Raw genomic sequence first — 15007 nt, forward strand, 5'->3', positions numbered from 1 at the left:
CGCTGGGCACCCAGGCCGGAGGAACAGGGCGCCGACTTTTCTAAAAAAAAAAAAAAGCTTCCTCCACAAACAAGCTTCCTCCACAGTCCACCAATCAGTGTTTCATGTTATTTTACTATTAACAAGTGAGCTTTGAACTGCCCCAGGGCAGACGGCAACAAAGTATCGCAAGATACATAGTAACTGTTGTCTGATAAAAGCCTAATTCACGCTGTGAAAGACTGAGGACCTTTGTTTGTTGTCGTACTCATCCCTCCCCCGGTCTCTCTCCCCTTCTGTCTCTCCTCCTTTCCTCCCTGACATTAAACCCTTATTACATTTATAGAGTATTTGCTAAAAACGTCATTTTGTTTCCATGAACATCATTCGTCTCGCTGCGGCCATTACGGATCAACGTGGAGGAGTGAAGGGCACTGGGAGGAACGGCTTCCAGTTAATACTCCGGTCCCAGCCCAGAGCGGGGAGTACTGCAGTGTGGGTTCAGATAATTGCAAAGTGTGAGCAGAGACAGTTGGCAGACGAGACAAAAAGACAGTGTCGGGACATGCCTCCGAAACGCTTACTCAGACAGCCATCTCACCAAAGTGTAATGATCATGTATTAAGAGAGCAACAGAAATATTTCTGACATTATGGTTTTGTGAAGACGGGGGAGAGACACATGCTCTGGTATGTGTGTGGGTTTGTGTGTTTTGGACACACACCAGCCACATCCACAGTGCACCAGGTTAGGATGTGCAATTACAGTAAGAGTGGGCAGACTTTTGTAAATATTCTACAGCGCGAGGTGCAGGCTGTTTGGTCTGAGGCTGAGGCTGAGTCGTGGAGGGTTCATACAGACAGGCTCAGACAGCGAACATCATCTTTTAACAGAAGCCACAGGATTTATAACAGCACGGCGTCTTGGCTTACTTCACATCTGTTGACAAGCAACCTCGGGGAACTTGTCATCAGCCATTTTTGATGACCGCAAACAAAATATGTGAACGGGTGAGATGACGGAATTCTTCTAGAAAAACACAAGGAAAACATTTCCCTGAGAGTTTGTCACTGGGGATGAAAACGCTGAGCAGCAAACTTGGAACTGGAGCCAAGTATCAGACAGGAGCCCGACAAAGAAAATGACCCGAAAACATTTAAAGACGTTCAGTTTATAAATTTCAACTTGAAAGTCTGTGTTTCAGCAACAAACAATCTAGGAAAGTAGTTCACTGAACTTAAAAATAAAACCAAACTAAGGTCCGTGAACCCACAGTAGTTCAAACCATTTCTTTTATCTTATTTCTGCTGCTTACCTTCAGCAGACGACTCCGTTGACAACATAAACCTCTTGCCTCAGTTTCTTAACGCTATGATTAAATCACAAATCTTTTTTTTTTTTTTGATGTATCGAGCTTCGATTCACGCTTCAATTTATGAGTTTATTTTGCTGTGGTCCATCCAGAAAATTGGGCTTTTCTGAAGCGGTGACATCATCAAAATGCAATCAGTTTTGATGCCTCCCCCCCGCCCTCCCTGTCCTCCCACCTCCCCCTCATGCGTTCTACATTGCCCTGTGCAAATTCAGTGAATCAAATTACCTTCGGTCAAACGGCAGAAAAAACAAACTGGAGTGAACTGATACAAGATTTTTTTCCCGTAAATGGTTTTGTTCAGTTTGGTCGGCTGACTGCACGACGACGAGAGTTTGGAGTAAATGTGTGTGTTTTCTCTTTGGTATGAAGTACTCGCTGAATCATGGATACCACAGCTAATAGGCCATGATGATGGGGTTGAGAAACACTTGGGCTGCACGTTTAAAAAAAAAAAAAAAAACTTCATTGCAGGCGGTTCACTTTACAACCCAAGTCTTGGCCCAGCCTTATAACCCCCCCCCTTCACCCCCAGGTAAATGGTCGGTGATGTCAGCATATTAAACACTGCGGCATTAGAGAAATGTTGTCAATTGTTGTTGTGAATGTGAAAGTAACGTCACCTTCAGAAGAAGTTCAAGTAAAAAGTTAAAGGTTTGGTCAAAGAGGGGCAGGTGTTGTTATTCAGAGGGCGTTCACAGAAGCAAGTGGAGTTGGAAGGGTGGTGTCAGAGGTCTAAGGTCAGAAGGATGATGCCCCCCCGGTCCCCCGTGGGGAGGGGAGAGAGCTGATCAGAGACTGTGAGGTTAGCCTCCCCCACACACCCCCAGACCCCCGGAGGAAGGAGTCACAGGAACAGATATTTACCATTAGGGAACAGCTGTGGGGCTGCCGGGGACTGGACACTCCTCTCCCCTGCATGCAGTCACACACAGAGACACACACACACACACACAAGCACACATGTTGTAAAAACACCACTTCACTTCTCCGTACATTAAACCCACACAGAACCAGTGGGTACTGTGAACCAAGTGTGAATGAAAATAATAATGAGAATACAGCCGGTCCCACTCTGTGCTTCATACTGATGAATACGATGTATGGACGTGAAGCAGCATCTGTGAGAGTGGAGGTCGTCACCGTGTCTTTACTGAAAGGACTGTAACAATAAATACATGTGGACGTGAATTTAACTGGTTTTTTGGACAAAATATTTCTCCTCATTGGTGAATAACATATATATTTAAATTAAATTTATATTTCACACAACAACATGTGACATATTTTCACCTCAGTAGGATTATGTGTCTGTCTAGTTCAGGCATGGCCACAATGGGTCCTAAATTTTGACGGGCGGGGCCGGGTCAGGGGCAGATAGATGCAGCGTTTGTGTCAACTCAAATAAATGACATGTAAAAGTCATGCATAAAGGATAAAAGGCTAAAAACCTTTTAGCCTTTTCTATGCCATCTATTGGGGGAATGTGGACATTACATTGGAAAAGGCAGAAGTATAATGATGATATAAATTAATAATATAATTTGGACAAGTTGGGCGAGCCGGATTAAAATACCAAACGGGCCGCATCTGGCCCCTGGGCCATAGTTTGCTCCTGCCTGATCTATTGTGTAGAATTGTGTAAAAATTTTAATTTCAGCTTATTAATTGTAGAATTGTCACAATTTGCTTCATTTTTACAGTTCAGACGTTGTCGACTAATCACATCTAGGATGGCTCATGGACGGAGTCTTATTTGTGACTTGTGACCTTTAACCTCACTCTGTATGATGTCCAGATACATTTGTGGCCACGACGATATCCAGTAAGAGGTGGAGACAGCTGCTCCACAGAACTGATTTCCACAAACCCTGCAGGAGGTTAACTGCAGTGCAACCTTTTGCCTCCTTAAAATGATTTGTAAGAAGGAATTGTGTTACATTTTATTTCAAACATCTGTAACTCCCACCAAAAACACCAGTTCAGTCATGGAATTAAAGGGAAACTGAATGTGTTTTCAATTTAAAATCTGTAACAACAATATCAAACACATCAGAGTAAAGTGGAAGCCCATTGGTCAGGATCACGACATGGGAGACTGACCTTATGGTTTTGTTGATAATACTGAATTAAAATAAGAGATTACTTTCACCAGCTATGAAAAAAACAAGATTACAGGCCCTGGTCTGAAATGAAAACGGTGACATTTCAAGGATAATGTGTTACCTTAGCCTGCAGCCATGCAAAGAACTATTAGGAAAAGAGGTTTAACTGATGTAGGGTAGGTGAGAGGGGATGCTTGTTCCGGGTTAAGATCGGGTTAACATCACAGCCAGCTTGGACAGTGTTAGTGCTGGTTAGTGCTGGTTAGTGTTGTAGACTGAAGGCAGAGGCAGCAGCAGCACAGTTCTCCCAACATCACTGTAGGGTACCTCTCATGATCCCATTTTAATCATATTAGCCTGCTACGATGTAGCTTTAAACATTTCCTGCTGTACTACAACTACTTCTACTACTGTAGTATTTTTAAGTTAGCCTTGTAACAAATTTTATTACTCAAATTTCTTCATTGTTGTATTCTATATTTGTATTCTAAAATGTCCCTCTAGTAACAGTTGTTGGATAATTATGTTTAATTAAAATTACTTATGTATTTCACACACACATATATACAGTATGTCTATATATATACACATATGTGTATATATATAGACATATATAGACATATATACACACGTATATATTTATATTATGTCTATATATACACATATACACACACATATATTGATATATAAATATATATTTATATATAAATAAATGTATTTGTGTGTATGTATATATATACATATATAAATACACACATATACTTGTATATATGTATATATACCATATATTTATATACAGTATGTATATATATATTAATATATAAATACATGTGTTTTATGTATCTATGTACTTATATACATACACACATAAACACATATTTATATAAATATATTTTTATATATACTGTATATATTCACACACACACAGTACTGTAAAAATCTTCCTAAATATGAACTGCCTGATGGACAGTAACCGACTGTAGACTGTTAGTGTGTGGACAGCGACAGGTCCCACACTGAAGCGTGCACAGTTTACACTCACGTTCTCACAAACACACCTCCCAGCTCTGACATGCACCTCACATAAAAAAGTGATGACTCACAGCACTTGTAGAGGAAAGAGTGCGATACCAAATACCCTGCGCCCTGAATACACGGAGGTGAAGGCACGGACCACCCGAAATGAGAGCGGCGTGTTTACGTTACGGGCATATGCACGAGGACTACACGTGTTTACAGGCATATGATTCACTCATGCTGAATATGTATTGTACGTTTGTGTGGTTGTTTGCATAGTTTTTTTGTTTGTGTTATAAAATGCATCCTTTGCTCTTTGAGCATGTGTGTGTTCGTTCGTTCGTGCGTGTGTGTGTGTGTGTGTGTGCGTGCAGCCCACTCTTCAGATGATTAAACTCCTGAGCAGGCCTGCATCTGCCTGCTATTTGTGGATGTTTATGATTTGCAGTGCTAACAGCATGAATGCTTTCACATGATGGCTGCTCTTTCCTGATATTTGAACTTTCCCAACACACAGTCATTCTGTGCAAACCAGATTTTTACGATGAATTGCAGCCTTAAAAGTTTTGGGTCAATTCAGTCAAATGTGTGTGTGTGTGTGTACACAGTGTCCACGTGTGCCATCCGCAGCTGCTTTGTCTCATTAAAACTCACAGCCACATTTTGCACAGGTGGAGTAGAAAGGCTGAAGAAGCAACACCTCCAACCCCAGCAGCACACGGTCTAGTTATTACAGCAGGCAGGAATGAGCGGCAGCGAAAGAAAACGCCACAAAACGAATGACAACGACACAGAGTTCCACAGACACCGTCCATAAGACGAACCAGTGAGCGGGAGTGCAGCGGACGTGAAGACAGAGCCAGGACAAACCAACACTGTTCCTTTAAGGAGAGGTGTGCATCAGGTATTTACACTTTGTCTGGTTGCTATAGATACCCGTTTTTTTTTAGCTCTATTTCCGAATGCTGTAGCTAAAGGGTAATTAACACTACACGTGAAAAATATAACAACCTCAATCTGCCATTCTCATCATGCCTGTGACATTTAGACCAATGGAAACCGAGCACAGGATCGGAATATATAACTACAGCTCCACAGCGAAGACTTTTTGTATTGGAAAAATAAAAATTAGATCTTAATCAAAGGGTTTGCAGTTTACCTTTTTCGTAACTATTAAAATTAGTTCAAATCTGGCACGCCAAGGTGAAACATTACAGTAAAACAAGATATTTTAAAAGAGCTGCCGATGATTTGTTTTGGATGAAAAAAGTCACACGTTCTCCACCTCTAACGCTGTTTACAAAAAATGCTGTGACCATCAGAGGAGCCGTGGACTTAGACTTGATCTGCTCTGCATGAATAACTAGGTTTGACTGAACAACATCTGTTCATCAGCCACACGATAGAAATGTAGTAGAGACAATGCAGTGTTTAAAACCTTCAGAACTATATTTATCAGAGGGCCAGAACTTTTCTGGACAGACAGCTCGGGGGTCGGACCCCTGAATAAAAATACATTTAAAAAGAAAATCACACCTTTGTCTAACTAAATTGGATCTAAATTTGATGTGTATTTTGGAATCAAGTTGTGGGCCATATTGGATGGTTCAGGCGGCCGGATTTGGCCCACGAGCTGCCAGTTGATCATCATCGGCGTAAGGGTTAAACGTTAGGGGAGTGATGTATTTTTCTGTCTGTCGAGTCAAAATGTATTTGTAAAAGTTGGGCAATAAAAAAAAATAAAAACGACTTTTCTCGACCTGACTTAATAAAAGAAGATAACACAGCAGCAGACGCTCTCAACTATGTATATTTGTTTTTACAGAAAGTGGTTCCCAAAGTAGGGGCTGGGCCCACCAGGGGGCAGGGAGTTATTGCTGGGGGGTTGCCGCCTATGTAATGAATTTAAATTTCAATATTTTCTTTATTCTTCCCATAGTGTGGAAAATGCACTGATTTGTTTTTTTTTCTTCTTTTCTTTTTGTTGAACGACAAAAATGATTCACAGGAGAAACAGTTTTGAAGAACGGGCTCAGAATGTGTTGCGGAGGAGAAACTGCTGGTACGGACCATAAATGGCAGCATAATAACACGTTGTTGCCAGTGTTGTATCTTAATGATAAAGCAGTGAAGCCATGGTGTTAACTCAGGTCCTGGGGCCGCGGAGAATAATCAGATCTGAACCTCTCAAACACAGACACCGTCCCAGAGTGTAAAAGCTGATTAAACGTATTCCCACTGCTCACAAAAGCAAATCCCTTACTGTCCATGTTAATTATGTTTTTTCTACCATTGGAAATTAGGTTTTAAAGACTACATGCTCAGTATTTATGGCGGTCCGCTCTTATAGTCACTCTCTCTACCATCAATGGTTCATTTCGTCGGCACTTTATTTTATTTGGGTTTTATTAACTAAGAGAGAGCCTGAGAGATGGATCGCTCCTGTGTGGACCACAGAGCGGGCCGCCCTCCATCTCAGTATCCCCAGACTCTGTCGGGGGAAAAAAAAAAAAGACATTTTTATTGGCTGACTGCGTCTGAGTCTGGCACACCGAACGTGCTTTTGCTCTGCCTTGAAAATAACACAGGCTAAGACGTATAATTTGGTCGCGGTCGGGTTTGTGGCTCCCTGTCGCCAAGCATGGGTACAGCAATAATGACAGGTTGGCTGACCAGACCTTGACATTGGTCTGGCTCTCATCATGGCTGTGGCAGAGGAAACACCAAGCTTATCAGCCACTACCCCAATCAAACCCTAAAAGTTAACAGCCACAGAAACCGAGCGGCCGCCTCTCCACTCTGCTCTAATTCCTAATTCCACTGCTATGTTTTCCCAGCTGTCAATGAAATTACGTCTTACATCCACGCTTGTTATTAACGCTGCAAAGTACCCGAAGAATAGGCTTGAACGGGAGGGCGCTGTGAACGGCAGCTACAGAAAACACCCTGTACTCCATGATGGCTGAGCACAATCCACTCACACTACCAGAGGTCTGTGCCATCACCACTGTGCACCTGCGGCTATCATCTGGTGTAAAACGGCCTTCAGAGCAGCTCAACGCCGCCCGGGTCGGCTGAGGCAAACGCTGATGAAGGGCAGCGCAGGGTTAAGTCAGGTGTGTAAGTTAATCCTTAAGAGGCAGCAGTAGAGAAACTGACCGCAGGCTAACAGAAGGTTTGCATCTGACCACATGGCTGAGAGGGAGAGAAAAAAGTGAAGCAGTTTAGAAAGAAGGAGGAGGAAGAGGAGGAGGAGGAAGAAACACCAAACCAGAAGCAGGCACAGAGGTAGCTGGAGCAGCGGCAGCAGGGGAGGGGGAGCGGGGGGGTGGTAGCCTTTGTCCTTGTATGTCACACAGGTGATGGAAAGAAAAAAAAAACCTGAGCAGGGCCTGTATTTCAACTGGATTCACTACAAACCTCATTTCAGATGTTAATTAAACTTTGTGTTGGAAATGGGATTCTCGGCTAATCACACGTGCGCTCCTGCGCTGTCTCATTTGGGAGCTGTTTTATTTCTTGCCCCCGTGGCAGTTGTGTGCGTGTGAGATGACTCACCTACACAAGTCTTTCCATCGCTGTGGAGGACGAACTTCATGTGGCACGAACACTTGGGGCCGTGGTCTGTTTCCTCACAGATGTGTTGGCAGCCTCCATTGCCATAGTTACAGGTCACTATCAAAGGAAGCAGAAACAACAGTCGGAGAATGAGGGGGAGCATCAAGGTTGTTGTGGGCCATCATTTCTAAGTTGATGGTTCTCAAACTACGATGTGTAACCCCCTGGTGGAACCTGGTACACAGGAAATCTGATTCCCATCAGGATTAGGTGAGTTACTTCTCAGTGAAGTACAGCTGTTATACTTGTGTACATTGTGTGTTGATCCGATACTCTGGATCAGTATCGGTCTGACATTGGTTAAAATTTCACAATCGGACATTGATAGAAAACAACTACAGCCCGTCTGATCTGATATCTAAGCCCAAATGCTCAATTTGACTTTACGCAATCTGCCGTAAACAGGGACACTATCGCAAAAGCAACCGCAGCCCACGACACGCTAGAGCAGAAAACAAGGTATCGGATTGATATTGGTATCAGTACAGACTCCAAATTACAGTATCTTTGTTATTACTTCAATTACTTACGATGGTGCGGTATTACCGGTCCACACTAATGGCTGATACCGGCCCACCTGTACCGTGATTGGTCACAGTTTCAGGTGACGTTCAGGCCTGGGTTAAAGGATAAACCTACTTAGTCATTGTTGGTCACCCTGACGACCGCCATCCCTGTGTCCAAGCAGGTTTCTTTACCAACCCGGTGAGTGCAAATACATTTATATGCTGACTGGTGAGCGAGGCATTAACCTTGGCACTTTAAACACACCTGTGATGACAGAGTGAAAAAGAGCAAGCACAGAATGAGCCTTCCACGCCGCCCTGTCTGCACCCGAGCATCCCAGCGCCTTTTGCCCTTTTCCGGGGCTGTCACAGAAAACTATAGAATAACACTTCTCCAATCCTTATCCAAACACAGACAAATCCCCCATCAGCCCTGGCCCCGGGCCCTGACAGGATGATCTCTGTTGCACAGCAACAGGAAGTGTGCCCTGTCCATCAGAGCAGTCCCCTTCCACTAACCTCCACATTTGCCCTATTTGAGTAAACGATCACTTTTTATTTTCATGAACATTTTTTTTTTCTTCTCCTCGTTTTAGTGACAAGTCACGGCTCAGTGATGAAACATTAATGTCACTAACTTGATGTCAAAGAGGCATTTAAGGAACGGCTGTATATCCAACATCGGCAGGTTTCCAACACCAGTCACCTCTACACAAGGAGCCTATAAATCCAAAACCTCCTACTGCGTGTGTGCCTCCTGCAAGGTGATGGACTGACTCACATTTGCAGTCCTTCATGTTACGCGTCAGCTGGAACCCAGGTCGACACTCGCAGGAGATGCCACCCTTCTGCGTCTCCCTGCAGATGTGTGCACAGCCGTGGTTCTTGTCCATACAGGTGGGTCCGTCCTTTGTGCCCTCTGGTTGCGCTGTGGAAGGAAACAACAAAAATGATCAGGGGAAGAGTTGAACTGCAGCTGTAACCGGAAGGATTAGCTAAAAACAAAATGATCTTTGTTGCCACTTGTATCTCCAGGTCTTAAAGCAACTCACTGATGTTTCAGGAAAATTCATTGCTGTTTTTTTTCCGACTAGACACAAAAGAGATGGGTTTTATAAAAGAACAACGATGTCTGTATCCGTACACACCTCAACACGGAATTACAAGTCAAGTCACTGTGTTTTTAAAAATATTTCTGACAAAATAAGGAGCACAGAATTTGTCAGATTTCTTTGGGATAGAAACTAGAAACTTCCATATATGTTTATAGGAGATACCTGAAATACCTGCCACAAGTAAAGACAGTGTATTTGTCAGGACTACAGATATTGACAAATATACACATATACAGACATATAAATGTATACACATACATTGTACATACATAAATATATTTATGTATAAACATGTATTTGATACTGAATATAGAAATACATACAGTATATACATACATATATATACATATATACGTATATACATACATATACAGACATATAAATGTATAAACATACATTGTACATACATAAATATATTTATGTATGTACAATGTATGTTTATACATTTATATGTCTGTATATGTATGTATATACGTATATATGTATATATATGAATGTATATATGTATGTATATATGCATGTACATATCTGTCTGTATATATGTATGTATATATGCATGTACATATCTGTCTGTATATATGTATGTATATATGTATATATACATATATACACACTGTATGTAAGATTACTCAGTAAACTTGGGAGTTTTAAATAGAGCAGAGGCTGCAGCAGGAGTCAAGATGTTCAAACGCCTGTCATGCACTTCTCTGACCCTCGCCGTCGACGCTGCCGGTGACACGACATGCCCTGCGTCTTATTACAAAGATTCTCGCACTTGTTGAAACACGCTCTCTTGTTTTAGGCTATAAAAAGCAGGCTGTCTGCAGAGAGGATAAAACTCCCAGCAGGCGAAGATCAAGTAGAGCTGTAATTTTAATTGAGGTAATCCCCAATAAAAGCACTGGAAAGTCCTTTGTTAAATCTCCCTATAGAAACAGAGTTTGCACTAAAACAGGCGCCCGGAGCTTTCCGGAAACAACGTCTTGTAAAAACAGCCGATGTTATTTGTTTTTAATGATCATTTAATCCACGTAGCGGACCATTGTGCACCTGTGATTTATAAAAGCTGGATTAGAGAGCGTGCCGTGACCTGGCGTGTCAGGAATTCAAACATTAACAGACCAAATGCCTCACTCTTCTGGGCACTGTGCTGCTCCGAGGCTGCCACCTCCATAGAAGGTGCTTTCACTGATTCGCCTGAGCTACAGAGGCAGCGACAAACCCCAGCTCATTAAAAACAAAATAGATCTTTTTCCTTCCTCCTCTCTTCAGTGGGTAAGAAGACGTCTCCATTAATGTCTCATTAAGTCTGCTGCTGCACTGAAGGGTGTTTGGAGGTCTAATGTTCTTAATTGGCCAACTTTTTCACTGTAGGTTTAAGCACTCGCAGACATTAGTGGAAACGTCAGCACCAAATAATACTTAAACAACTCTGAGCACTTTAACCACCAAAGTCCAAATGTCTCAACTCTTTCATGACACATAATTAAAAAAGAGTTTCTTCTCTATTATCATCATCGCCACTTACATTGTTACGTAAAATGGTATTTGGATTTTTTTACACTTCTGTTAGAGATGAAAATACAAGTGTATTATCTGTCAGATTGAATCTGTCAAAAAGTCAAATAGTCACTGGAGACATTTTCTGGACTTGGCCGTTCGTCCTTTTCACCAACATCTAAGCATCTACTCTTGAGAAAAATACTTCAGATCAGTGGTTCCCAACCTTTTTTGGCTCGCGACTCCGTTTTGACATCACAAGTTTCAGTTGCTGTCACGTGATTACTGAAGAAAATGCAATCAATAAATGAGAAGGCTAACATGGATGCTAGTTAATTTACTTATTAATTCTGTGACTAAACAGAGTCTAAATTTATACTTAGCTTTAGTCTAAGGAAAAACAGAATCAACCCTAATATATCAAAATGTATTTCAGTAGTGTGGTTTTAATATATTTATATTGCAGAACATTAAAATAAAAACAGCCACTAATGCTGTAAACATCTGCCTTCAAACGAACCCAGCGGTGACTTAGTGGCTTGACTCTGACGTTGAAAAGGAAAAGACCAAACCGACCGAGTGAAGTGACCGTGACTGAGCATCAGATCATATGCAGCTCTAAAGTGCTGCTAAATTCAGAGCGTGTCGTGTGGACATTTGAGTAGGAGGTGGAATTCACTGGTCCCTTCTCCTGGCCCAGCGCTGGTCTGAGGCCAGCACGAGGAGCAGACATCTGTGAGCTTAACAGAGGATTGGGTTTCAGACTACATAACCCCTGTGGACTCAAGATTACTTACTATGGCTTTGTTACGGATCCCGAAAAAGTCACTTTGCTCCACCTCGGTCTTTATGCAGCCTCTCCACCCGAATGCTACAGACCCATTCATCAATAACATGTCGAGCTGGAACCTGGGCCTTTACCTCTCTGAGGACCAATAAAAGCAAAAGTGTTGACACAATGGTCCTTTTCTCAAAGCTGGTCTCAGCTCTCAGCCTCTGTGGACACCTCTCTCTGACTGACTGAACGATCAGCTGACTTTTAGAAGTAAATGAATCAAAGCAGAAAAGAACAAAAAATTAAATAAAATGAAAGCCATAAATGGTGGAAGTAACTGACACTTATTTAAGTTGCAGTTGTGGTTTTTTTTAGAAGCGGGGATCACATGATCATCACAATTTTGGGGGGCCAAAGTGGACAGTTCAGCAGTCCGAATCTGCATGATCATCACTATTTTGTACTCCAGACGTGGGCCGAAGTGGACAGTTCAGCAGTCCGAATCTGGTCCACAGGCCACCAGTTGATGATCAGGACTTCTGATTAGGTCAACTGTTCACTTTATATAGCTTTATACCAAAGCTCTGAATGTGATTGGTTGTTTGTCTCTACATGCCCAGGTTTTAACCCCACCCACCTCTGATGACTCCTGGGATTTGGCTCCAGTTCACCACACAACTCCAGACTAGGATTACATGAATGAATTTAGAGTTTAGAGTACATATATATAAAAAAGTCAAGTCGAGTCGAGTTATACTAGGCTCAACCTAAACAATCTGCTGAGCCGTAAAACACGAGTCTAAACGTACAGTGGAAACCAATAAAAACTATTACAGACCGCTTTACAGGCAGAAAACTGGACGACACGAGGAACAAACCGGAGTAAATATGGTTTTCTTACAAAAAACAAAAAAGGCAGCAAAACTGGAGCTGCTGTGGAGTAAATATGGTTTTCTTACACAAACAGATGCAGCAAAACTGGAGCTGCTGTAAAAAAAAAACAAAAAACCCAGTTCATTTAACCCGGATTATAAACAGGAGTGTTCCCTGGTGAAGAGTCCACAACTTTATACAAGCAGAGCAGAGTGGGACTTAAAAACTCCTAAAAGTGACGGCGAGGACGAGAGAAATACATTTCTCGAAGACTGCAGGAAAGACGTGCCCCCGCGGGAGTCTTTCGTTTTGTGAGGTCACATGAGAAGCCCAATACCGAAGTCGTATCTGTGCTGTTTTAACCGCAACGGGATAGTAACGAAAAAGGCTGGGCATGAGGTCAGAAAAATGGAAACAAATGATGGAAATGAGAAAAGAAACCCAAAACAACAATCAAAAGTGATTCACTTCTTTAACAGAGAAAAATGATGGAATTTATCTTATAGGAAGGAGAAAATAGTGGGTTCTCAATAAACTAGAGCGTCTCCAATCACAGTAAGTGCTCTGCTGAGGGAATGGGTTTTCAGTGACTTTTAGAATACACCATCATCGCAGCAGAATTTCAGAAAATCTCATCATAACTTTGACCCAATGCAATTTTCTTAAGCATGTTTAATTTTTCACTGCTTTGCTCTTGGGTTAAATAAAAGAGCAGAATGCTAATGTAAAAAAAAAAAAAAACCAAACAAATAAAACGGAGTCTGACTTCTTTATAACCCAAGAGCAGAAACACTTTGTGTATCCATTACTGTGTGAGTGAAAGTGTAACCTGATCTACAGGATCATCCTCAGCACCTGCAGGTCATGACATTAGAAGGAGTCACATCAAGGAGCCTCCGTTCTCAAAACCAGCGGGTCAGATGAAAAAAAAAAAAAGGTGGGGGGTTATAAAGGATTTATTGATGATGGCGGCTCCTGCAGGCCAGTCGTTCTGTATTAGAGCCGCTCTCTGACAACTCACCGCCTGTCGGAGGCCCAACGTTTGAAGTATTAGAGAGCGGCCGTGTTGGAGATTTGAGAGCCATTAAAACAGAGAGTGAAGCTCAATGACATCGTTCTACAAGTTAATTATTTACTTGGCTGATTAATATGGTACTGGCATTTTAGCTCAAATTAACCCAACAATCTACTGAGTATTTGGTGTTATCTAAATCCTACCACTGCCCCCCCCACTCCCTCAACAGACAAAAAAGCTCAAAAACATGCACTATCAGGGCCTGTGTGTGGGTGACTGGAAACACAACAAAATCAATACCTGAAACAGAGAATGTTGAGAGTTTTTGGGTGGGATTGGAGCCAACAACCTTCCATCACAAATCCAATTCAAATCCTGTAAATACAAGGCCGTGGCTGCATCCACTGGCAGTGACAAACCTGCACGCCTCCCCGCACGACACCATCTCAATATGTTTCCCACGTCCAGACAAGTGGAAATCTATCAGCTCATGCAGGGTTTGGAGTTGTGTGCGATCATTTCATCCCAGTTCATTCCATGACAAACGTTGGCCATTTGGAACATAGTAGGAATCCGTGTCTACAGAAAGTCAAATAACTTAAATTCTCCAAAAACAGACCAGCTCTTCATCACACACGCACAAAAAATCTTTTATTTCAAACATTTTTTAAGAACGGGTTCTGCTAAACCACAAGAGCTCTGTGAGACTTCAGTCTCAGGTAACAGCTGCCAGAAAAGAAAAAAAAGGATTGTAAATTTTCATTAGGAAGTTTTAACTTGAGCTGAGAAGTTTAATATAAAAAGAAAAGTTTTACACCAGAGGAGAAGCCAGTTTCTGTGATCCTCCAACAAAAGGCTACTCCTCCCAGGTCTTAGGGTCTCTTAAACCTGAGAGCCATTTCATGGACAGACAGAAACAATGAGGCTGAAGTAGTAGAAGGCACGCCAAGGGTTTATGGTCTGCTCTGAGAGCTGGGGGCAGTAAAGCACGGGCTCTTGTTGCAGTTTAAGCTTCTGTTGTACATCCTTCTGAAGGTAGACAGTTCCCTCTCTGCTCCACACTGGCTGGAGAATATTAAGCGGCCAGTGTTGGTTAAGGAAGGGGCCTAAGCATGGAGCCACCACACCATTA

At 42.2% G+C, this 15007-nt stretch overlaps 1 protein-coding gene across 1 annotated transcript in view; it reads right to left on the bottom strand.

Moving 5' to 3' along the window:
• The window catches only part of scube3 (signal peptide, CUB domain, EGF-like 3), a gene marked incomplete at its 5' end in the record, with an annotated part of 53876 nt that overhangs the window by 22055 nt on the left and 16814 nt on the right, over window positions 1-15007 (bottom strand). The window contains 3 exons of the mRNA XM_025059151.1: window positions 2219-2266; window positions 8032-8148; window positions 9379-9525. Of these exons, the coding sequence (XP_024914919.1) occupies window positions 2219-2266; window positions 8032-8148; window positions 9379-9525 (312 nt within the window). The remainder of the gene's footprint in view (window positions 1-2218; window positions 2267-8031; window positions 8149-9378; window positions 9526-15007) is intronic.

Source organism: Cynoglossus semilaevis, chromosome 10 (genome assembly GCF_000523025.1).
Source record: "Cynoglossus semilaevis isolate Cse_v1.0 chromosome 10, Cse_v1.0, whole genome shotgun sequence".
Classification (NCBI taxonomy): domain Eukaryota; kingdom Metazoa; phylum Chordata; class Actinopteri; order Pleuronectiformes; family Cynoglossidae; genus Cynoglossus; species Cynoglossus semilaevis.